The 13,571-nt window shown below is 51.7% G+C and overlaps 3 protein-coding genes across 7 annotated transcripts in view; 1 reads left to right on the top strand and 2 right to left on the bottom strand.

Annotated features, from left to right (window-relative positions):
• Positions 1–970: 970 nt before the first annotated feature.
• On the bottom strand, positions 971–2,250 carry Timm29 (translocase of inner mitochondrial membrane 29). The gene is made up of 2 exons (XM_041656710.1): positions 1,994–2,250; positions 971–1,915 (listed from the first exon to the last, which is right to left on the bottom strand). The coding sequence occupies exons 1-2, from the start codon at positions 2,091–2,093 to the stop codon at positions 1,227–1,229; spliced, it is 789 nt and encodes a 262-aa protein (XP_041512644.1). The 5' UTR covers positions 2,094–2,250; the 3' UTR covers positions 971–1,226.
• A 53-nt stretch (positions 2,251–2,303) lies between these two features.
• On the top strand, positions 2,304–7,093 carry Yipf2 (Yip1 domain family member 2). 2 transcript variants are annotated; one of them, XM_041656708.1, is made up of 9 exons: positions 2,307–2,506; positions 2,813–2,970; positions 3,051–3,131; positions 4,248–4,335; positions 5,290–5,406; positions 5,484–5,650; positions 5,732–5,914; positions 5,999–6,129; positions 6,210–7,093. In XM_041656708.1, the coding sequence occupies exons 1-8, from the start codon at positions 2,476–2,478 to the stop codon at positions 6,110–6,112; spliced, it is 939 nt and encodes a 312-aa protein (XP_041512642.1). In that variant the 5' UTR covers positions 2,307–2,475; the 3' UTR covers positions 6,113–6,129; positions 6,210–7,093. The 2 variants fall into 2 exon arrangements, with proteins under 2 accessions (XP_041512643.1, XP_041512642.1); XM_041656709.1 differs by lacking the exon at positions 5,290–5,406 and having other exon boundaries at positions 2,304–2,506.
• Carm1 (coactivator associated arginine methyltransferase 1) overlaps positions 6,296–13,571 on the bottom strand; it is a 49,732-nt gene continuing 42,456 nt past the window's right edge. For 2 of the 4 annotated variants that reach the window (XM_041656705.1, XM_041656707.1), the window contains 10 exons: positions 12,964–13,054; positions 12,660–12,741; positions 9,571–9,656; positions 9,302–9,391; positions 8,772–8,909; positions 8,588–8,677; positions 8,404–8,516; positions 8,210–8,287; positions 7,868–7,936; positions 6,296–7,738 (listed from right to left, as the gene is read on the bottom strand). In XM_041656705.1, coding sequence (XP_041512639.1) covers positions 7,599–7,738; positions 7,868–7,936; positions 8,210–8,287; positions 8,404–8,516; positions 8,588–8,677; positions 8,772–8,909; positions 9,302–9,391; positions 9,571–9,656; positions 12,660–12,741; positions 12,964–13,054 — 977 coding nt within the window. In that variant the 3' untranslated portion in view covers positions 6,296–7,598. Of the gene's footprint in view, positions 7,937–8,209; positions 8,288–8,403; positions 8,517–8,587; positions 8,678–8,771; positions 8,910–9,301; positions 9,392–9,570; positions 9,657–12,659; positions 12,742–12,963; positions 13,055–13,571 lie in introns of all 4 variants that reach the window. The other 2 variants (XM_041656704.1, XM_041656706.1) reach the window with 2 other exon arrangements.

Raw genomic sequence — 13,571 nt, 5'->3', positions numbered from 1 at the left:
CAAACAAACAAAAAAATAAAACAAAATTCAAATTTCAGAGGCAGTTATCTGTGAGTTGAAGGTCAGACTGTTCTTCATTGCCAGTTCCAGACCCTGTCTCAAACCAAACCAAAACCCACAACAAACAAAAACCCAAACAAGCACATCTCAGCTCCAACTGAAAAAGAATCATCTGAGGTTGGCCACTGTGGTACACGATTGTAGTCTCAACCTTGGAAGGCTGTTTAGGAGGTTCGTTTTTTAAATGTGTGTGTTTTGTCTGCACACACGTCTGTACAACACATACCTGCCTAGTGCCCAAGGAATCCAGAAGGGAAAGGTCGGATTCCCTGAACTGGAGTTATAGATGTTTGTGAAACCCTATGAGGACAGGGAGATGTGAATCGAGGCTCTCCCCTCCGTTAGGGAAGAGCAGTCAGTACTCTTGAATAATGAGCTATCCAGCTCCTGGAAGGTCCACTAACTCTAGACTAGCCTGGGCAACAGAGCCAGATCTTCCTTAAAAGTTCTTATGAACACTCGAAAAAGAATGTGAATATGTGAGCGATCTTAGCATCTTGGGACTCACTGGCAATCAGGATGTCTTTGTAGCCCCATGAACAGGATTTACGCATGGGCTACGTATGTACACTGTGGTGGACTGGAGCTCAGGCAGGATTCAGGGGCAGTCTAGGCCGTATGGGAATCCTAGCCTCAAAAACCAATCAAATAAACAATAACCCCAAAGCAAAAGTTCATTTTTTTTTTTTTTGTTTTTTGTTTTTTGTTTTTCGAGACAGGGTTTCTCTGTAGCTTTGGAGCCTGTCCTGGGACTCCCTTTGTAGACCAGGCTGGCCTCGAACTCACAGAGATCCGCCTGCCTCTGCCTCCCGAGTGCTGGGATTACAGGCGTGCGCCACCACCGCCCGGCTAAAAGTTAATTTTTGTTTTGTTTTGCAGTGCTGAGAACAGAAGCCAGACTAAGCCAAGCTAGCGCTCAAGCACTCAAGGACAATTCCTAGGTACAACAGGCTACACAAAACAGGCTCTCTACTCATAGCCCTGGTGGTTAAACAGAACAGTCAAGTGCTCCATCTCCAAGGCCAGGAAGGCTTTCAATCAGCTTCTGCTACTGGGGAAGCAGTCCCTCAAAACCACAGTGAGTGCGGTACATCTCCATCTCATCCACTGTATCATCCATGGCCAACAGTTTGCCTGAGCCTGGAGATGCGGGGGCTCCTTGGGCTTCATCTGGAAACCTCAGATTTCACCAGTGAAGCGACCTTGCTCAGCGCCAGTCTATCCTTTCTCTCCTTCTGCAACACCTGCTCTTCCCACAGCGCCTGGTCCACCTGGTCATCGGTGAGCACGACCGGCTTGAACTTCTCCTCGAACAGCCTCTCGTTGGCCTCAGAGTGCAGCTGGTGGGGCCCGACGATGCGGAGGTGTGCAGGCAGGTGGAGAAACTCGTCGTCGTTGATGTCGCAATCACGCATGCGGTTCTCCAGGACCCACCAACGGCCCACGAAGCCCACGTCGAGGACCCGGCCGGGGAAGTCGATCCAGCGTGGCTGCAGGTAGCGGCAGCGGGCCTGGTAGAGGCTGGCCTGGGCATCGAACGGCGCCTCGTACACCAGCGAGCAGAGCCCCAGGTTCACGTGGCGCAGGCGCCCGCGGCCTCTCAGCCACAGCAGGCGTTGCAAAAACGCTTCCGAGTGGCGATTGCGCGTGGTGGGCGCCAGCAGCAAGAGAGACCCCGACGCATCGAGCAAGGCCTCCTCGAAGGCCGTCTCACTGGGTGCCAGGGCACAGCAGGCCGCGGCGCCGCCCAGCAGCCCCACATACACGGCCGCGCGGCCTGGTCGGGCACGGGCAGCGGCCGCCGCGTCTCCGCACGCCTCGGCGTAATCTCGCAGCAGCCCGCGGGCCCAAGTGCCTGAGGGAAAGAAGCTCTGCAGTGACAGTGATTCAGTCACTCGGGCCACCCACCCTGCCGCCTTCTGCCACTACTCACCCAGTCGCGCCCACATCCCTGGCTTTGCCGCCACCGTCGCGGAACCACTCGCTTCACTGCGCCCACTGGACCAGAATCTCCTCATAGCGGCTGTCGCCATCCTTTTCCTGCAGTCAGTTGGCCAAGTGGAAATGCACAACACCGGAATGTAAAGGGCTGGAAATTGCCTCCTGCGCAAGCGTAAAATACCGGAAGTAGTTTCTCACTGGAAACCTCTAGGAGACGGACTAGCGCCGGATGTTGCCGTTGCGTGGAGAAGGGTGGACTCTGACGGATAGGCTGGCCGCACGCACGCGCACGGAGCACGGGCCACGCCAGCTTAGGTGGATTTAGGTGAGGAGGGCGGGAGTGTGCCTGCAGAGCCCTGGCGTGCAGCTGGTCTCCGTGTTAGACTCCAGGCAGAAGCAGCAGTTCTGAGGAGAGATGTGGGACTGATGCAGTTCTGTCTACAGAGCGCGATGCGGTGACGCCTCTAAAGAATCATGGCAGCGACTGACGAACTGGCCTTCCATGGTGAGTGGGGCCCGGAAGTGACCTGAGCTCCTACTCCTGTCGTAGGCTAGAACCCCAGGATGAACCTGAGGTTCGTCCCGGACTCAATCCCTGCTCCCACTGTGAACTCAGAAGTACATCCGACCCTTCAAGTCTGCCCAGGAACTAAATTGAACCCCAAATGTGACGGAACAGCCTTCCCTATGCGTCAAAACGAAACTCAGTCCTTAGGGGACGGTAGTGAGGCAACCCCAGCCCAGGTTGGTTAGAATGGACCAAAGGAATTTTCAGACTCCAAACACGGGTGCCCAAATTCTCTGTCTGCAGAGTTCGAGGAAGCCACAAATCTTCTGGCAGAGACCCCAAATGCAGCTACCACTAGCCAAAGTGATGCACTGACCTCACGAGAGCACGTGGCTGTGGTTATGGAATCAGGTATTGCCTATGGGGCCGAAGAGATGGAGGAAGAGGGTGACAGGACATCGGTGAGTCTCTTAGGAATCCCATGCCCTGTCTGTCTTTACCATGGCTGAGCAGGCAGGTCCTGAAAGTCTGTGTCTTGTAGCTTCTACAGGAAGAAAAGCCACAGCCGAGATTCTGGACGTTTGACTACTATCAGAGCTTCTTTGATGTGGACACTTCCCAGGTGAAGCCTGGGATATTGGTGGCAAGAACTTGGGAGTTGCTTGGGTTTAGCCACTATATTTGGAGCATTGAATTTGGATGGAATATGTGTGGGGTGTGGCTGGAAGGCAAAAGTGGGGTACAGAGTAGATGGGGGTGGGTGGGTGTGTCTCTTAAAACCAGTGTCTTGGTATGTTTCCCAGTTAGGCCTTGAACAACTAGGCTTAGAGTGCTTCTCTTGTCTCAGGCTCCTGGGTAGCTAGGGCCACAGCAGGCGCCACGAGGCCTGGATGCAAGCCCTGTTAATGAGCTGAAGTTTGGGTCTTGGCCCAAGGCAATGGGGAGTCATGCATGAAAGACTTCTGGAGATGAATGAGTAGAATGAGCAGATATGAACGTGGAACACAGGCCAGCCTCTGATAATAACCCAGGTCTACTGAGAGGGCACATTCTGGAGATGGAGGAGGGAAAACACCCAGAACTTAATGGACTGTCCTTACTGTGGCTGGGAGGAGAGCAATAAGTTACTGTAGTATGTTGAGAGAGGGGCCGAGGAGATTGCTCAGCAGTTTAAGACCACTGACTGCTCTTCCAGAGGACCTGAGTTAAATTTCCAGCACCCACTTGATGGTTCACAACTGTAACTCCAGTTCCAGGGGACCCCCACACCCATGGCAAAACATCAATGCACATAAAATGAAACTTAAAAAATTAAAAGTGGGCTGGAGAGATGGCTCAGAGGTTAAGAGCATTGCCTGCTCTTCCAAAGGTCCTGAGTTCAATTCCCAGCAACCACATGGTGGCTCACAACCATCTGTAATGGGGTCTGGTGCCCTCTTCTGGCCTGCAGGCATACACACAGACAGAATATTGTATGCATAGTAAGTAAATAAATATTTTAAAAAAATTTAAAAAGTAGAGCGAAAGGTGGCAGACCTAAAAGCCCACCCTTAGAGTGTGGTGACATTTCAGCAGAAACTAGAGGCTAAGACCTCAAGCCATAGAGACATTCCATGAATAGCCTGGAGGGGACAGCTGAGCTTGCTCAGGATGTACTGGCAAGACAGTAGAAGTCTGCAGGGGTACTGCCTTTCAGAACGCTAGGATTCTCATTCTGGACCCTGGTTTTGCTCTCCAGGTCTTGGACCGGATCAAAGGCTCGCTGCTGCCCCACCCGGGCCACAACTTTGTGTGGCACCATCTTAGAAATCGGCCTGACCTATATGGTAAATGAGGCTGTATGTTTAACTCAATGGAATATTCACTCGGCAAACGTGGGGCTGTGCCAGGCCCAGAGCAGGACTGTCAGTCATGAAGAATGAAAATTTGTGTTTAGTTGAGGGAGACACCAAGACAGGAAGCAGAAGGTGGTAGGTAGAGCTCAGAGGATGAGGCATCGCTGCCTGGTATAGCAAGTTAGGAAGGCCTCTGAGTAGGGTAGGCAAATGAGTTTTGTTGGCATTGGTGGAGAGAGGCTTAGAGAGGACCTGCAAAGTTTCTAGACCCCCATGGTGAAAACACAACTGAGCTGCAGCCGGGGAGGTAGGGAGTGAGTACACTGGTCCCATATTGTGGTGAGAAGAGATCTTGGTGAAGCATTTTTAAGGTCTCCTCTCACACTGCTGAAATTAAGGGTAGAAGGCAGCAAGAACAGGCAGGGTACAGACATCACAGCAGAGGCTGTGAGCTCAGAGTGGTTGGTTCTAGAGAATGCCCCACAGTGAAGAGAAGTGGGAAAGGCCAGGGTGGCTTTCTACTCAGTCCACCAAGAGCAAGTTGCCATGGGTAGATAGGAAAAGCTGGGCAGGTATGAGGAGCAGGTCAAGGGGCTCAGGACACCCATGTGAAGTTCAAATGTAAGTGTGAAGTTTGGGGCACTGGAGCAACTTGGGAGTGGACAGCTAAAGATGGCATTCATAAAGCTTCAAATCTGGATAAGATCCTGCCTTCAGTGCAAAAGCACCGAGCCTTTTCTACCTGTAAAGAACTTTGTCAGAGAAGAGAAAAAGTCAAGTGCTTGAGGCACTTTCCAGAAAGATAGGATGGGCCCTGAGGCAGGTCCTATCCCCAGTGATCTGGAGAGTCAAATGGGGTCTGGGGTTTTACCACACTTGAAACAGGACATAGCCAGCTACCTTTCCTAGGACTGATGGACCTGGGACTCCATGTCCCCTTTGCAGGACCCTTCTGGATCTGTGCTACCTTGGCTTTTGTCCTGGCAGTTACTGGCAATCTCACTTTGGTGCTTGCACAGAGGCAGGACCCCTCCATCCACTACAGCCCCCAGTTCCACAAGGGTAAGCAGGTGGTTGGGCTCAGCTCCTGGCTGCCAGAGCCCCAGGGCATGCAATGACGGTCCACTTTGCATTCCTAGTGACTGTAGCAGGTGTTACCATCTACTGCTATGCGTGGCTAGTGCCACTGGCACTGTGGGGCTTCCTCCGGTGGCGCCAGGGCACAAGGGAGCACATGGGGTTGTACACCTTCCTGGAGACTGTTTGTGTCTATGGCTACTCACTCTTTGTCTTCATCCCCACAGTGGTGAGTGTGGCTTGGCCCTGGGAACTGGTGGGATCTGCATGGCACACCCTGTATGGTCACCAGCTATACTTGTCACACTAGGTCCTATGGCTTATCCCAGTGGAGTGGCTGCAGTGGCTCTTTGGAGCACTGGCTCTGGCCCTGTCATCTGCTGGGCTGGTGTTCACACTGTGGCCTGTTGTCCGAGAGGATACAAGGCTGGTGGCTACAGCACTGCTGTCTGTTGTAGTGCTGCTTCACGCTCTCTTGGCGCTAGGTTGTAAGGTAGGTCCAGGTGGTCCTCAGCAGGGCTGTGGAGTGGGGCTTGCTGCCACCCAACTACACGTTCACCCTGAGATCTCTCTGCAGCTGTACTTCTTCCAGCCACTGCCTCTGGAACATGTTGTACCAGGACCGCAAGCCACACCTTTATCTCCCAGTGTCCTGCTGTCCACCTCAGCCCGGTCCATGACAACCTTCTAGGAAGGCCAAGCCTGCAGGTGAGGGACCAGTTTCTGTTGTGGCTAAGGGTTCACCTTCTTGCCCCTGGGGCCACTCCTAAAAGTCTCTTCTTTTCCAGGGCAAACCCAAGGGGCTGCTACCTATCTTCCCTGTGAAGACTGGAGGATTCTTGGACCCTGGAGACCACCCTGCTACTTTGCAGGCTTTTCTTACAAAGCGAACACTTTTATTTTCTATGCAAAGGTGATCCAGAGAATTTATATAAAGGTGGGGAGGGGCAGCCGAGCAAGGAGTATTACTGATGGACGGAAGAGCCCGGTTTTCCAGCCTGCCTGTGGGCCCTGTTTCCCTGACAGGTCAGGGATGACACAGGGCAGATCCAGCCATTTCCAGGAGTACCTATGGTAGGCATAGGCCCAGCCTGGGCTCTGGCCACTGAGGTGGGTGGAGACTCTAGGGCAAGGGAGCAGGGGAGAAACTGCCCTTCCTTACTTGTTTCTTTTCTTCTTTTTCTGTCTGGAGGGAGAGGTCCCTTCTAGGCCCCTTTTCAGGGATGCTGTCTTGAGAGGAGGAAGTAGAGCATGAATGTGGAGTGCAACACACAGGCCCATGTTAGCTATCATGGAGAGTATGCCCTCCTTCCTTCTGTGACAGATCCTTGAGGTTTTTGTCTGCCCCAGTGGCCCTGGGTGACTTTCCCTTTGGGCTGCCTGTTCCAGCTTTTGGTAAAGGGGGACCTTCAGGGCTCAGGACAGGACAGTAGCAGGAAGCAGGGGCTAGAGGCCTTTGGACAGCTGGGTGTTTTTGTACATTCAAGTGTGAGGTGAACCCTTTGGTGAGAGGGGGTGATGCCTGCCCTGAAGGCTTGACAGGCCACCCCTCACCTAGAACCTCTGGGCTTACGGACAGGGGCTGCTGGCTGGGCCCGGCCAGCCGGGTTTCTCAGAGGGTCTGTGGGTTGACACTGGTTCTTTTCGTAAAAAAATAAAATTAAAAAAAGCAGCATGTCACGTCCATGGTGACCATGTGGCCTGGTAGTTGAAGAAGAGGTCCAGCTGGCTGTGCTGCTACCCCAGGTGAGGGGCAGGTGCAAGGATGGGTTGGGGGATGGGTTCTGCCAGGTCTTGTAGTGGCAGCTGCTGGCTTCCTCCTGCCTGGTCAGGCGCAGCTGTTTGTGTGGGATTGGGTGAAGGGAGCTTGCCTCTTCCAGTAGATGTCAAAGCCAGGTCAGGTTGGAGAGGGCAGAACAGGATGAGGGCTGCCCCAACAGGATCTCATGTAAAACATGGCAGCGACACGCGCTCAGGGCCAAAGGGTGGGCTGGGGATACTTGAGGGCAGCGGCGACATCGTGTACAAAAGTGTCCAAGTTCCCATTGCAAAGAGGGCTGTGACCGGGTGTTCACGCTTCTCCAGAACAAGGGGGACAGCCACCGGCTGCACTGGGCGTGGACTTCATTTGGTTTCCTGGTGCTGTCAGTGCGCAGTGGTGTTGCAGCTGGAGGCACCTAGCTCCCGTAGTGCATGGTGTTGGTTGGGATGGACATGGGTGAGGCCATGGAGATGGCGGGGCCACCCATGGTGAACTGGTTGTTGACTGCATAGTGGGCACTGGAGCCACCGCTGCCTCCTTGGGCACCTGAGGAGCCTGTGGGGCAGGTCATGGGCACTGAGGAGCCAGCATGACCCCTAAGCCTGCCTGGCCCCCACTGGTAGCTTGAGCGTGTGCGCAGGCCAGGCGGGAGGCCCCCCGCCCACGGCCCCGCTACCCTGTTACCTTGGACAATGCCCGTGCTCATTATGGAGCCCATCCGGGAGTGGGTGTGATTGACAATCCCTGTGTTGGCTGTGCAGCGACAGGGAGGAAAGAAGGAGGGAGGGAGACGTCACCGCCCCCAGCCTGCCTGGCCCACTCCACTCTTATGGTTGGTGTGGGAAGGGCAGATGGAGTGGTGACAGATCAAGATGGAGAGGCACACAGGGCTAGAGTACCCAGGAAGAGGAAGAGGTGACCATGACAGCGACAGTGGTGGCAGAAGACCAAGCACTGGCTATTGAACTGGCCACTGGCACATCCCAGTCCTCCCCTGCCATGGCATAGATCTTAGGGGACACTCACCTAAGGGAATCAGGTTGTTGTGACCGACACTAGAGCCGCCGGCAATAACACTGCTCAGGTCATAGGCAGTAGGCATTCCTGACCAGAAAGTGGAGTATTAGGGGCAGGGTAAGGCAAGGCAAGCTTTGGGGACCTGGGGTCAAGGCTGCCACCATGGGCCTCCAGCTATGTTTGGAAATTGCATTCAGACTCACCGGCCACAGCCACCCCGCTGCTAAGATTGTAGGTGCTTCCTGTGTTCCACATATTCTCGGAGGGAGATGTGTAGTGTGAGCCAGGTGGGGGTGATGGGGTTGTGCCCGTGTACCTATGGCAGAGATTCACTGTGGGCAGGGCTGTGGGGCTCCTGAAACCCTCCCCCAACTAGAACCCTGCTACCTGAAAAAGGGGTTCTTCAGGTCCAGCAGATTACTGGATTTGGAGCCTGTCTGGTCGACCTGGGCCACAATACTGATGTCATAGCTCTGTCTGGGGAGGATAGAGAGGGTGGCTGTGAGACAGCTGGGCTGGTGGGCCCCTGTGCCACTGCTTTATCAGCCCTGGGATGGGTGGCAGGGTGCACCTTTTGTTGGCAATAAGCAGACATGTCCCTGAAAGCGTGTCTCCAGCCTTGGCAAACAACGGTGACTGGAAGAGGCACCGGACCTGGTACCAGTGGGTCAGGGGTTCTGTTGGGGCTGTGGACAGCCACACCGTCATTCTGTCAAGAAGAGATGGGTGTACTTCACTAAGTTGGCACCATCACTTGTGCCACTACCCCACATACCTTAATATTACCCCAGAGGCTTTCCCTGAATGGTCCCCTGGGATCTCAGGGCTAAAACTGGCTCAATTCCAGGCAGGCACAGACAAACATGTGGACAATCAATCCATGGCCATGGGGTGCCTACTCACTCTGACACCCATGCACTGAGACAAACACACATAAGGGTCAGGCACTCAGGGTAGCTGCTGAGGAAATCACAACCACAACCCTCCCCTATAGTTCTTAGTTCTTCCTGGGTTTCGGATAGGAAGAGCCACCTGAGGAGTTATGACACAGCCAGGCCTGGAGGCCATAGCTGCAGGGAGCCCCAGCAGTGCCATACTTACATGGAACCAATAAAAGCAACATCGAACCAGAACGCCAAGCCATGGACCAGCCCTGAATGCAGCATGTGGAATTTGAATGGGATTTCTATCCTGCAAGGCAAAGGGCATGGGCTTGCTGTAGAAGCCCAACCTGACTGTGAGGAGAGTAGGAGGGGTAGCTGGGGGGACAGCAGCTGGCCGTGAGTGCCCAGGGGGTGACAGGTACATGACTATGAGGAGTGCAGGGGTAGGGGTACAGCGGCCGTGGGTGTCTAAAAGATGATGGGTACCTGTGCAAATCGCCTTCTTTGGCTTCTAAGAAGTTCACTGTGTACTTGACAGATTTGGCCATCAGGATCCGGATGTCAAATGTGTCCTGCAAGATGACAGGTGTGACCCAGCTTGTGCTGCAAATGCCATGGAAGAAGGGGAAAGCCTCAATGCCTTCCCTTATTCTCCAGGCTTGGCCATGGTACTTACCTCTACTATCTGGCTACATCATTTTGCCCTTCTCAGATTTGCTAGGCACAAAACTAGGGACAGCAATTAGACTACACCCCTCAAAATGTTATATTATAGAAGCAGGGAGATCTCTGCAAGTTCAAAGCCAGCCTGGTCTATATAATGAGTTCCAATGCTGGATGGTGGTGGTGCACACCTTTAATCCCAGAATTTAGGAGGCAGAGGCAGGCAGATCTATGTGATTTCGAGACCTGCTTGGTCTACAGAGTGAGCTCCAGGACAGCCAGGGCTGTTATACAGAAAAACCCTGTCTCAGGGCAGATTGAGCCCTGGGCCTCATGCATGTGAGCAAGCACTCTGCACTGAGCTAATCCTTAGGATGGCAACAATACGACAGTGAGCAACAACCATATTCCCACCTACTCAACAAGTAATGGCACTTATGCACTTGGTAGAAAAGAACAGGAGCCTGGCCTGGTGATTCATGCCTTTAACTGCAGCACTCTGGAGGCAGACACATGTGGGTTTCTGAGTTTGAGACAGGCTTTGTCTTTTTTTTTTTTTAATATTTATTTATCTATTTATTTATTATGTATACAATATTCTGTCTGTGTTTATGTCTGCAGGCCAGAAGAGGGCACCAGACCTCATTACAGATGGTTGTGAGCCACCACGTGGTTGCTGGAAATTGAACTCAGGACCTTTGGAAGGGCAGGCAATGCTCTTAACCTCTGAGCCATCTCTCCAGCTCCCCAAGCTTTGTCTTTATAGTGAATTCCAAGCCAGACAGGGTCACATAGTGAGACCCTGTTTCAAAAAAACAAAAAGGTTCACCCAGCTGGTTTAGCAGGTGAAGGCACTTGCCGTACAAGCCTGGTACTATATAGTCCTGGCTGCCTTGGAATTCACTAATAGACCAGGCTAATCAAATTGAGAGATCCTCCTGCCTTCTAAGATCTGGGATTAAATGCCAGCACCACCATACCCTGCTGATATTTTCTTCTAAGCATACACAAAGCGTTAGCTGAGGACTGCACACTAGACTTGAATCAAGTTGCAATTGTCCAAGGTCTGATAGTACCCAGTGCATGCTGTTTGATGACAGAGAAATAGATACACAGTAATATACCAATTGTGCTATATTTTGAGGAAAAGTTTTAAAAATGTGCACCTACAAGCACATGTTTGAGTGTTAAGACTTTTCTTTTTTTCACCCCCCCCCCTTTTTTTTTTGGTTTTTCGAGACAGGGTTTCTCTGTGGTTTTGGAGCCTGTCCTGGAACTAGCTCTTGTAGACCAGGCTGGTTTCGAACTCACAGAGATCTTTCACCCCTTTTTATGGAGGTTTTTTTTTTTAATATTTATTTATTTATTATGTATACAATATTCTGTCTGCATGTATGCCTGCAGGCCAGAAGAGGGCACCAGACCTTATTACAGATGGTTGTGAGCCACCATGTGGTTGCTGGGAATTGAACTCAGGACCTTTGGAAGAGCAAGCAATACTCTTAACCACTGAGCCATCTTTCCAGCCCCCTTTATGGAGTTTTTTGAGACAGGTTTTCTCTGTGTAGTCCTGGCTGCTCTCAAATTCACAGAGATCCATCTGCCTTCCGAGTATTGAGATTAAAGGCTTGTGCCACTACTGCGTTGCTTAAGACTTTTTCTTGATCCAGGCATAGTTCTGGGTTCCAGGTCAGCCAGTGTAAATTTAATCATTTAATAAATTTCTTTAGAGATTTACTCATTTAATTTCTTTTTGAAGTTTTATTTTTATTAGATATATTTATGTATATGACTATGTAAATGCACCTGGCATTGGATTGCCTAGAATTGGAGTTGATGTGAGCCACCATGTAGGTGCTGGGAACTGAACCTGGATCCTCTGCAAGAGTTACAATTGCTTGCAGGGTGGTGGTACATGTCTTTAATCCCAGCACTCCAGAGGCAGAGGCACTTGGATCTCTGTGAGTTTGAGTTCCAGGACAGGCTCCAAAGCAACACAGAGAAACCCTGTTTCCAAAATCTAAACCAAAAAGAAAGAAACACAGAGAGAGAAGAGAGAGAAGAAAGTTACAAGTGCTCTTAGGTGCTAAGTCATCTCTCCAGTCCCCAATTTACTAAATTTTATTTTCTGTGTGTTTTCTCTGTATCTAAGTACATGATGTGTATGCAGTGCCAGTGGAGGCCAAAAGAGAGATCTGATCCCCTGGAACATGGTCCCCCGCAAGAGCCACTAACACTGTTTTTCCTCTTTTCTTTAAAAATAAAACAAAACTAATTTATGGTCTAGAGAGATAGCTCAGAGGTTAAGAGCACTGGCTGCTCTCCGATGACTTGGGTTCAATTCCCAGCACCCACAAGGCAACTCACAACCTCTGGATCTAGTCCCAGAGGACCCAACACCCTCTCCTGGCCTCTGTGGGCACTGCACACATGTAGCACAGACATAAATGAAGGCAAAATACCTACCCATGTTAAAAAAATTATTTAGTTATTTTACATGTGTAGATGTTTATCTGGACCTAAGTTTGTGTCTGGTGCCCCATTATAGATGGTTGTGACCTGCCATGTGGGTCCTCTGCAAAAGCAGTAGGTGCTTGTAATTGCCATATCTCCATCTCTGTTACTTTTACCTTGTTTTTATGAAAGATCCCAGGCCAGCTTGGATCTTCTGATCCCTATCTACATGCAGGGGTTACAGGCATAGATGACCATGCTTATTTAGATTCTTAATTACTGAACCATGGCTTTATGTATTATTCAGTCAAGTTTGCTACAGAGCCATCCTGCTGGTTGGTTGCACATGCTTTGCAGAGTGAGGGAGGGATGAGAGAAGCAGAGTTTCTAGATCCCAGAGCTTGGTGAAGCTCTAACCCCATCCATCAGTCCAGCAGTGCCCTCTACACACTACTCACCACGACAGGTTGCCGGAAATACTCATCCACCGCGGCACCTCGGAGGGCTGACAGGTCTACTCCGTGGAAGGATGGCTGGTACCTGTGGAAATTCCCAATCCCACCCTTGAGGTCACAAGCAGCAAGAGAGGCAGGAGGAGTTACCTGCTTTCTTTCCTAGCTGGCCCTCATCTAGCCCATGTCCTTCAGATCCTTCCAAGGGGGAAGAGAAAAGACAGGAGAGGCAAGGGCCCACCTGAAGATTGGGTCCATCCCCGAGCAGGCAGGCCCCATGGCCTGGCTGGGACACCCAGGGCGCACTCACCAGAAGTTGGCTTTGGTGAACTGCTCCATGTAGAGCTGTTCATCGGTGAAGGGTGCGAGGTGGACGTCACCAATGGTGGGGAACATGTTTCCTGGGAGTGGGGGGGAGGGGCAGGGAGGAGTGCTGTTGTCAGGGCAGCACATCTTGCAAGGCTGGGTAGAGCTTCCAGAGGACTCTGAGATCCCCAATCATGGACTTCCTTTCCATCCATCCATCCATCCATCCACCCACCCACCCATCCATCCTTCCATTCCTTCCTCCCTCCCTCCATGCCCCAGTGTGCAGCACCTTTTATCCATGACCTCTGGGGATGGAACTTGGTGACCCTCAGTTTAACTCTCAGACATAAATCTTTTTTTTTTTTTTTTTTGCTTTGGTTGGAGGGTGGGAGAGGGATGAGGTGGGAAGATAAGCTCTCCTCTAGCCCAGCCAGGCCTTAACTGCTGACTCAGCCTTCACTTAAGTGTCACAATTACAGGTATACATTATCACCCTAACTTGTTTGTCTTCTTGAGATGGGGTCTTGTTGCCTCAGGCTCCCAGATGCCAGGATCTTAAGAGTATGCCACCATATCCAGCCTAATTTTGATAGAAGGCCTTTTTCTTTC

Source organism: Microtus oregoni, unplaced genomic scaffold, assembly GCF_018167655.1.
Source record: "Microtus oregoni isolate MIOR12 unplaced genomic scaffold, Mior012 000008F_ref0000371, whole genome shotgun sequence".
Taxonomy (NCBI): Eukaryota; Metazoa; Chordata; class Mammalia; order Rodentia; family Cricetidae; genus Microtus; species Microtus oregoni.
This window is presented reverse-complemented; position numbering and strand designations above follow the sequence as displayed.